At 37.8% G+C, this 10,358-nt stretch overlaps 1 protein-coding gene across 1 annotated transcript; it reads right to left on the bottom strand.

Moving 5' to 3' along the window:
- Positions 1-822: 822 nt before the first annotated feature.
- On the bottom strand, positions 823-10,358 carry LOC116263287 (ATP-dependent 6-phosphofructokinase 5, chloroplastic). The gene is made up of 14 exons (XM_031642972.2): positions 10,218-10,358; positions 9,386-10,123; positions 9,107-9,197; positions 8,276-8,349; positions 5,782-5,893; positions 5,125-5,220; positions 4,905-5,006; positions 4,749-4,823; positions 3,781-3,921; positions 3,575-3,691; positions 3,335-3,430; positions 2,271-2,351; positions 1,566-1,694; positions 823-1,446 (listed from the first exon to the last, which is right to left on the bottom strand). The coding sequence occupies exons 2-14, from the start codon at positions 9,712-9,714 to the stop codon at positions 1,279-1,281; spliced, it is 1,611 nt and encodes a 536-aa protein (XP_031498832.1). The 5' UTR covers positions 9,715-10,123; positions 10,218-10,358; the 3' UTR covers positions 823-1,278.

Raw genomic sequence — 10,358 nt, 5'->3', positions numbered from 1 at the left:
AATTTGAAGGATATGTGGTCATTAACTTAAAGGCATGATATAGCTGGATTAGCTTGAGGCACCTACACCTAAATAGATCCATCTTGTTTGATTTTCATATACACTATGTCTTGTGCGTTAAGTGTGAGACACGGTACTTAAGTTGCTCTGCTACCACTCTTGACATTGACACAGCTCAGGGCTGGACAAATGGAAAAGCCTTCAGGTTCTTTTCCAAGCAGTGGATCGTGACTAAAGGATTTGTGGTTATTAAGAAAAGCTTGCATATCCAATGCCATTTATATTCAGACAAATTCAGCCATTTTCAGGGGGTATTATGTATGCCTTTTTGCGTGATAGAAACCTTTTAAACACGAACCTATTGAGAAACTTGAAAGTTTCCGTGCTTAAATATGCTTCTCAATCAAGAAAAAAAATCACCGGCGCATGTAGAACCACAAAACTTGATGATAGGACACTCTTTTTCTTGCAAAATTGATTCAAATTAAGGAACGATAATAATCAGTAATGCGCACATCCATATGCTTGGTTAAATCAAGCACAAGGTAAATTTTCTTAGATGTCAGAAATTTTCTAGGACCCGCCAATAACCCTATGAATCGCAATTTTATGACATTGATTGGCGTATATTTCAAACCTGCTTGCTAGGAGGAGACTTTGAGAGAGGAAGACGCTAGGAGACGATGATAAAGACTACTGACATGCTATACAAAACCAAAATCCAGACTTGTGTCAAGGAGTGTTTGTTTGACGGTGCAACTTCATTTCAAAATGATAGAACACAACCATCAGAAAGGAGCAAACTTGTAACACGAAGCAATTCTCACATTTCCAGGCTATTACTTCAAAAAAAAACCTCAATTCCAATATATGTTTTTGTGAACAATTCAATAACACAAAATGAAATAAGAAAAGAAAATTTCTATACTGCAATAAAGTGCAAAAGAATTGCTCCCAATCTAATCAATTTTTCTTCATTTCTCTTATTTTCTCTTTGAGATAATGGCCCTAACTTTGGTGGGCTTGGAATCGAAAACTAATCCTAATCACAAGTGATTAATTATGTACGTTAAATGGAGGTGGGATGATCAGGGATTAGATGCTAATAGAGCTACCAAGAAATCTGCTCCTCTTTCCAAAATTCACTTCCTTGTTTTGGTTATATTTTTGGCTTCAGACCTGTTCTCCCCAGCATCCCTTGTAGTACTAACGTAACAATCTTCAAAATTTTAGCTTCACACTTTTGCTTTTGCATGTTATTTTTTGCATCCATAGCCTTCAAATGAAATCTGGCTGCCCTGTAGATGTCAGACACCGGTGCCACATCCGGCTGTTCGGATCAACACTCTTGGGATAACGAATGACTTCAGGGATGGGGAGGTAGACGTAATGTGTGTTGCATATCCCTACCGTGATGCCACTGAACCCTGCAAATGCACCATGAACCTGCTCCTCCCACCAACAACATAAGCTTGGTATCAGCCTTTGAACCAGTTAATGAGCAACACAAAACCAACGAACAACACAGATAAAAGAACCCAAACAAATTATGAATGCAAGCTCACCGCATTTTGGCCCAGTACAGTGCAGAGGATTCCATCTGATGCGTTCGCACGGCAAGCACGAATCATGTAGGTTGGATCTATATATTTCACATCAACTGGAACGCCGACTTCCTTGAAATATTTCTTCGTCTGCAACAGAAAGGTTCGTGGCACTTAGGCAGCTTGAGGGAATAAAGTAATCACAGTTTATCAGAGAGAAGACACACTCGAAGCTCCCCTTTGGAGAGTACGACGGAGTTGCACGCAACATTAGAATTAGATATTGGTTTTCCTGCAGAAAGCAAGAAAGGTGCAGGTTGCAGGAAAAGTTGTGGGTTAAGTTGGCTGTTGGACGATTTTTGAGCTACTTTAAGAACACCTGTTCAGAACAGTTAGTTTTGGCATTAAAAAAGAACCACAAAAATCTACGTATGTGGTTGCAGTTAAATTTATGGGTGAGCTTGTCCAGATGGTTAGAGGCTCACTGGAAACAATCAGGTTGTCACCGACACATATGGCAATTAATATGCGGCAGGTTTGGAATGGAGGGCTGGTAGAAACATCCAAGTGACATTGGAACATTACAAGCATGCACACGTTAATTATGCATATATATGCTCCTGCCTATTTGTATCTACTGATTGAGTTGAACTTGTTATCAATGCTTTGAACAGTTTTTATATGGCTCACTCACATTCACAGCTATGGTCAGCACCTAATTCATACCTTTTGTTGAATATGAACACCAATATCTCCAAGCACAGCGTTCCCGGATGCATCTGTGGCATTTGTGCTCTCCAGCAATGCCTGTAGAAAGAGAGATATACATGCTTAATGCACAGCTTTAATTATCATTAACTGCTTTAAAGGTTAAAACATGTAAGAGCCTAGCAATTTACTCAAGCACCAAATAGTCTAGGCCAACATAAATGATAAGCATGTATCTGTGCCAGAGGCTTAATGGTTTCCTGTAAACGCAGAGCCCTGCTGCTATTCCTGAGGAGTTCCTAAGGGGACTGAGCCCGCCTCCATGAGCAAAATTATTTGGATAGTTGGTGATGGAAGACAGGGCCTTGACACAGTTGGATCTTCAGCAGAGAAGCCTTTATACCACATTCACGTGTTCTATATGAGTGACATGCAAAGGAAACTTGGGTTGTGTCTGAAGTAGCAAAAGATGGTTAGGGAAGTTTGCCCAGAATTGAGGACAATTATGGAGCAAGCATTTACTAGAAATACTCTGTATTTGATGATTGCTACAATTCACAATTACCTGATATATGATATTTTAGTTTTTTTTTTTTTGTACGAATCACATGTTATCTAGATCCATTTTGGATTTTCTATGTTTTTATTTTAGAGATTACTTTGTTATTTTATTGATACGTGATTCTGCATGCCATATGCATCATTATGTTGAACCTAACCGGTAGCATACATTTTATGATAATGAAGGGAAGAGGTCTTACAAAGCTATCAGCAACATCATCATGCCCTAATCTATTTATGTGCAATTAGTTCCGAAATTCCTCATTTCCCTTTAACATTACTTAATTCCTTAGTTTTCCATTTATTATTTTGGTGAATTGTTCCACAATGAATGAATTCATTATGCTTCTACCCAAATCTTTATGGATTACAAATCTCAACAACCTTTTGTACATAAGGTGCAAAAAGAGTCTCAAGACTTGACAACCTACTAAATGGACAAAGACAACTACTTAGAATAACTTCTTTTCACATTCTGGTATCAGATTCTCAATTTCAATTGAACAGGATAATCTTGTCACCTGGCCAGCTCCCTCAGCCACACACAGCACAGCTGAACCCTTTGTCTCAATAAGATGCCTTAGATATCTTAAAACAACATCCAGCTCAAATGGTACCTGCATGAAGAAAGAAAATGTTTGTCATCCATCCTATCGAAATGATAGAAAATTGCACTGTAATGTATGTTAAGAGTGAAAGAAAAATGCTTGCTTTCATGAAGACCACTACAACATGTATGCACATAGGAAATTGGATTCTACCTCTGGGATTAAACAAATATCAATTTGTCCACTGGCTAGTGATGCCTGCATTGCTATAAAACCACTGCTCCTACCCATTAATTTTACAATTCCAACTCCATGGTAAGCACTATGAGCCTGTTACAGTGAACATCAAAGGAACAATGAAGAACTAATAAATTAGTTACGAAGTATTAAGTAATTGACGGCAATGCTCCAATATGCACCTCAATGTAGGCAGAGTTGATTGCTCTCTGGGCCTCCTCTACAGCAGTGTCAAAGCCAAATGTCTTGTCCATCAACAGAATATCATTGTCAATGGTTTTTGGTACACCGACAACTACTACCTTCATCCGTCTCCGCCGACACTGCATGAAAATGGACCTTTTTGAATGTTTTTCTAATTGACAGAAATACAAAGCTAGAAAAAGCTAGAACACAGCAGCCTTTCTTCATGTGCCCTAGTGGAGTTGTGCATATTTCAATCATTCTGCTTGCAGTTTCTGCCGTGGAAAAAAATTAAAGCTTACTTAACAACCTTCAGGAGTTTTCACAAAAAATACAAGTCATTTAAGAGTCTCCAATTGTTCTTGGATGTATCAATGACGTGCAAACTTTTTTTGAGGTAACTACGCTCAATTTTCATTTCAGACATCCTTTGTTCTCTCAGCAACAGCCACAAATAATGTTCAATTGGTAATATCTAGACAGTCTCAGGGGACTATGTAATTAAGTCAGGTTCGATGAAGGCCTCAACACACAGTTCATTGAACCATGACTTCATTGATTGGAATGCTAGCAACTTACAAAAATTTACAAAAAGCAGTCAACTTTTATGGACTAATAGTTTCAGGAAAAGATGTACCCATTTGGCTTCTCACTGAATTAGAATAATTTCTTTCCATTATCTTTTTGAAGACATAGACTGGCATTGAGAAAGCTAGTAAATCTGATTTACAAGGTACTATATTTTGAATGAAGTCTCAAAAGGGGGATTCAGCTCAAAGATAGGTTGAAAATTTAGTCAATTATGTAGCTAAAAGGGGTATACAAATTAAAATGTAAGCTTAGTGAAAATGCAATCTCATTAGCTATTACACAAAATAAATGCACTATTGAAAATTTTGCAGTACCAAACAAAGGATGCTCATAAATCAGAAATTTTCAAACTGAGGAAATAGACAACTTCAACAACCTCCTTGTGTATTTCATTGGCTCCTGCATGTGTGCCATTTCCGCCCAACACAAACAGCATGTTTATCTCTTTTTCCTGAAATTCAGATACAATGACAATTAGAATGAATTCGTGAGAATTTAATCCTACTACTTAAACACAGTTTTCTCTCTTCACCTGCATGCTGTCCACAATCTGAGTCACACAAGGACCTCCACGAGAAACTCCTAATATACTTCCACCACCAAGATGAATATTTTGGACAACGTTACGTGAGAGCTGGAAATGACATATTATTGTTAGAAGAAATTTGCTCAAATATTTTCAGAACAAAAGTTCTGAAGTAACATAATATGGATTGATTCAGTTTGCTTAGAAGTATCTGAAAATAACTTACAGGTATAGGAGGTTGATTTTTGTCTAGAAATCCCCGGTATCCAAATGGAATTCCTAAAATGTTCCTCACTCCATATATTTCAAGTGTGATAACAATCTGGACATTCATTTAACAATCCGAAGCATGTTATAAATAGCCTCTACATCAATGAAAAGCACTTCTACAACACAATAAATCAAAGGACAGCTATATTTTCTTCACTGTACAAATGCAAGTGCTATAAGTCAACAGGTTTCATGTGACCAATCATAAACAACCCTTAAGTTAATGACATATCAATTCTAATGTATTACAAATCACAGTAGAATTAGCCATATATGTACACATACCACCAAAAAAGATTTCATAAATAACCTCTAGGCTAAGTGAAATGGGTACTTCATCTTGGGTGATGAACTTGTAGCACACCCGGTAATTCAATCCAAAAATTATACCACAAGTGATCCTTGCACTTCTATTACTACAATAGCACATTGAAGCCCACATTGTGGAACTGTAAACTTGGAAAAGTTTGGTAGCCATGTGAAAGTGACACCACTAGATTGAAGTTTATCACATTTACAATGCTTGGCACTTTCAGGTGTCAGTTTTCCCTGCTACTATTTATAGAGGTTCTTAATTAATGAGGTAAGAGAGACAGATATGGTCTATACTGACCTGCCTAATAACATCATTAAGACCAGGACAAAGGCCTCCACAGGTAACTATTGCTGCATTTACTTCTTCAGGTTTGAAATATATATGCTCTCGTGGCCCAGCTCGATGAACCCTGAAATAAGTTGATGTATCCTCAGCAAATAACTCAAACAGCCATGTCAAATACTAAAATGTGCAAAAAATCAACTTTTTAACTAATTCAGATAAATTTGTAGTTGAGAAACATATTAGAAATAGAAATCAATCTGACAGATACAGAGACCAATGGAAATATTACAAGTCATGCTTAGTCATTATTCTTTCCTTTGCATATGGTGCTTTCAAATATTTTCCTCAGCTTAAACATAGTTGACAGAAGAGAGCATGCAAGTGCTACTGGTTCTCACTCAATCCCTCTGTGATGAAGCCGGATGCATGTCACTTTTCAGAGTGCTATAATGACAATGCTATGGCACTTGAGGAAATGCCATTAGAGTATTATGATTAATGATTAAAGCAAGATCTAAGTATGTGCATGAGTGTGTCAAAGAATCTATGCCGGTTGCAGGTGATGGAGCTGCTCCAAATCCTAAGGAGCTACAACTATTCTTCTTCTGGAACCTCACCTCAAATTTTTGTTGCCCTCAAGAGTAATATTAAATTCACATTTATAATACATTTTAAGATGAAATAGCTGAAGGAATTGTTAAAGTTAAATCAGCAGTATGCAATCTTCGGCTTGCATGCATAATTCAGTAAATGATAATAAAACTATCATAAACCCATAGGGCAATATCATAAATCTGTAGAGCAATCCAATGCTGCTATTGATCTTTGATGACTTTGGGTAGATAACCAGAAATGTGTTTGCCCAGATTTCAAAAACAAAAATCCTCGGTCCCATCAGATATTTCTGAACATCATGGTGTCTAAAAGAAAGAATCATCCTACCCAAATTTATAATTATTTTCCCAGAAGAAAACATGTTCATGATCTAGCCATTGTGCTCATGGATTTATTTTTTAATCTTCCAAAAACTTTTAGCAGATTAGATTCTAATGGCTCTAAATCAGTAGGCAATGCAACACTACAGTTGATGTTTGATGGAACTTGGGTAGGTACATGACATTTATTTATCAGATTTCAAGAAGAAAAATTCTCAAGTCACCCAGACATTTCTGAACACCAGAAACCTGACCTGAAGATGACATTCAAATTTACAGTCCTTGTTCGAAGAGGAAAGCATGTTTCTGTTGTTTATCTCCCCATTCTCTAGAATTCTGTTTGATTTCACACATTGTTGAAAGGTTTTCTCTTAATCTGCTCAAATTTTTAACAGGTTAGTTCCTCATAATAATCATGATAAATCTTCACTCATCCTACATGCTACTGACCTTAATTTATATTAATCTTCTATTTGCCGAGAACTATAGTATCTGAGTTGCCAAGAAAATCTCTAGCATGTCTTTACCGATATCATTTTGATTTTTTTTTCCTTTTTAGCATATGATTACATGTATATGTGTGTGTGTCAGGAGGCAGGATGGAGGAGGAGGTGTGAAGTATGTGAATCCCAATTTTAGCACAAATTTCAGCACACACCCTCACTCATGCAAAACTCAACTGAACTTAATTTACATTACTCTTCTGTCTGTGGAGATGCTTTAAATATTCAATTCAGGAGGAAAGAGCATTCAAAAAAATTGGCATTTCCAGATCCTAAATTTTAATATTTTACACATATATTAAAATTATTCATTGGTTTAATGATTGTGACTATAATTGAACCTAGCACCTTTTGTATTTAGAAACATACATGCTCATAAAAAAAATACACACATGGAGGCATGCATGCATGTTCTCAGACATTGGCATGTGCATCTGAGAGAAGACACAAGCAGACATGTGCACACACACAGAGACAGGGGGAAAGAAAACACACATACACAAGGACAGGGGAAAGAAAACACATGTTCCAAGCTTGTACTAATCAGGAGTTCAATTCATTTCCACAAATATTTGGGGTTTCATCAGTGATTTTTTTCTTCGGTATTTATCAGAAAAAAATAAGAAAATCTCATAAATTTGGAAAGTGACAAAAACTGTATACAAATCGTACAAGAAAACTGTGAAATTATGAGTTGTGTATAACATTGAACAAATTCACAATAGTTTTTCGAATGCCAAAAGAAACAAAAAAGATGGAAAGGTTCAAAGTACATCAAACAATGTTTTCTTAAGAAAGGGAAAAATATTGTGAATACTGTAGTGATAACTTTGTTGGTGTGATACTTGGGAGTTTTTTTTTTCTCTCTTTTGTCAATATTATCACGCAATATTTTCAAAGACATCAGCATATATGTGATAATGGTTCAATTATAATCTAGGTTATTTCCAGGTCATATTTTTTAGTAAAAAGTTCCACTGTAGGGCAGAGAATCCACAAAAAAAAAAAAAAAATCAATCATCATCGTTGGTATTCTTAGGTGCCATGTCGTAAGTGCTGGATATTTACCATTGCTCCACCCAAGAACAATCTGGATCAATGCCCTCGGCACCAGCAGATGTGGGTTTAGAATAGTTAATAACCTGTCATTAGAAACAAAAACGGTAAGAGAAGAATATGATACATCATATAATTCTACAATAACAAGAATATAATATATTATCTTCGGTTTTCCATGAAAAAACTACTTTCATATACATATTAATTTGTAACCATTTTCAGGGAATGATAAATTTGACATCTCGTCAAACGCGCATATATATATATATATATATATATATATATATATATATATATATATATATATAAGAGAGAGAGGGAGAGAACCAACGTCACCAAGCGTACGAACGAAAAGTTGAAACCCCATAACACAGAGACCACGGCACATTTTACGGATTAATCTTAGAGCTATTATTAAGGAAGTAAAGCATCAGATCAACAAGCTAGTGGTATTATTCATCGTAACAAAAGGCTTGACCTGAATTTTGGTAACCAACATAACAGCTACACTCGATCAAGTGACGTTTAACTTGAGAAACTTGAGAAATAATGCTCCTCAAGTATCCTCCCCCTTTTTCCTCAAAGACAACCCTTTGACATGAGATAAGAAAGAGTGCATTATGCCCAGTTACCAGATTAAGCTGTTGATCAGATCAGCGACAAAATCAATAGATTGGACAGTATGAGAAACTCACAAATAAGGCTTTTACCAGCATTACGCATGGAACTGAATTTAAATTAAGAGCCATCACTCAGAATTTCGGAAGGCCAACAGACAAAGGAAGGAAAAGTAGATGGAATTTGAGAAGAAACAAAGACAGTTTAGGGTAAATTAGGTACCTTGAGAAGCGCCCTGTCTTCGTCATAGACGTATCCGTTCCATCGTTCATCTGATGGATACCCATTCGCGAAATCCTCCATTACAGGACATCTATAACCGCAAGAACCAGGAGGAGAAGAAGGAGAAAAGAAAAAATGCCATCGTTCAGATTTTAAAACAAGACCACCATAAGATGCGGAAAACTTGTTGTAGTCTTCAGACGTTATGGAAGTTTCGAATACACAACAATGAAACAAAAACCAAAACAGAGAAAGGATTGTTGGGATTGAAAAGGACACCTGCTCTGGAGGCAAAAGGTGGAGGGAATAGGCTTGACATCAAGGATGTCCCTGAGATGAGGGAGGCTGAACCTGCGCTTAAAATCCTCCTGGTATTTGGTCTTCCATGCCGGATCGCTGAAGTCGAGCTCGAGCTCTTGACTTGCAACTTTAGCGGAGATACGGCTCCTCCTTCTTCTTGATGGCGCGAGCCTCGTGATCCTCCTCGGCTGAAAAGACGCAGATGCAGGGGCGGCCAACTTGCAAGAATGCCGGTGCCAACGTCGAGATTCCTGAACGTCCGAGGCCGAGGCGTTTGCGATCACGATCAAAGGGGAGATGGCCTCCATCCTTCTTCTTTTCCTTGCCTAAAAGAGCAACACTCGGACGTTGCTGCAACAAGATACAGAACCTCGCAACTTCCAACTCTCTCTCTCTCTCTCTCTCTCCACTACAACGGCGCTTTTTGACGCAGGTGGTGCAAGCAGCCTCCCCCCTCTCTCTCTCGTGCTATATATGGTTCAGGAAAGCGACGTCCCGAACAGAAGGAAAGACCTTTGGTTGACAAAGATGGCAGGTCTGCGGTCTGCGGTCTGCGGTCTGCACCTCCTCCACCAAATTGGGACACGACACCTGGGCCTCTTGCGAGTCTCCCACTTCGAAAACAATTTAAGGATGGAGAGTCCTCCCACATTTGCGCTCCCCGCTTGGCTCGGTCCTCTGATTTATCTTCATCACACAGAGAGATGGCTCCGTCCTCTGATTTATCCTCATCACAGAGAAAGAGATAAACGGAGAGATGAGAAAAGAAAACAAGAGAGAGTTTCAAATGTTTACGTCAGTTGACTTTTACTGGATTCTCGCTGCTGATGCCGTCCTTCTTCCTGGATTCCCTTGCCTTCTCATGTGCCTGTGCTGAAAATTCGACTCATCTCTCTTCTCTACTTTTCGTCTTTGAATCTTCTACCCAGGTAGGAAACCACTTGGTCAAGTT

Source organism: Nymphaea colorata, chromosome 10 (genome assembly GCF_008831285.2).
Source record: "Nymphaea colorata isolate Beijing-Zhang1983 chromosome 10, ASM883128v2, whole genome shotgun sequence".
Taxonomy (NCBI): Eukaryota; Viridiplantae; Streptophyta; class Magnoliopsida; order Nymphaeales; family Nymphaeaceae; genus Nymphaea; species Nymphaea colorata.
The sequence above is the reverse complement of the archived record's forward strand: the minus strand, read 5'-3'. Positions and strand labels throughout refer to the sequence as shown.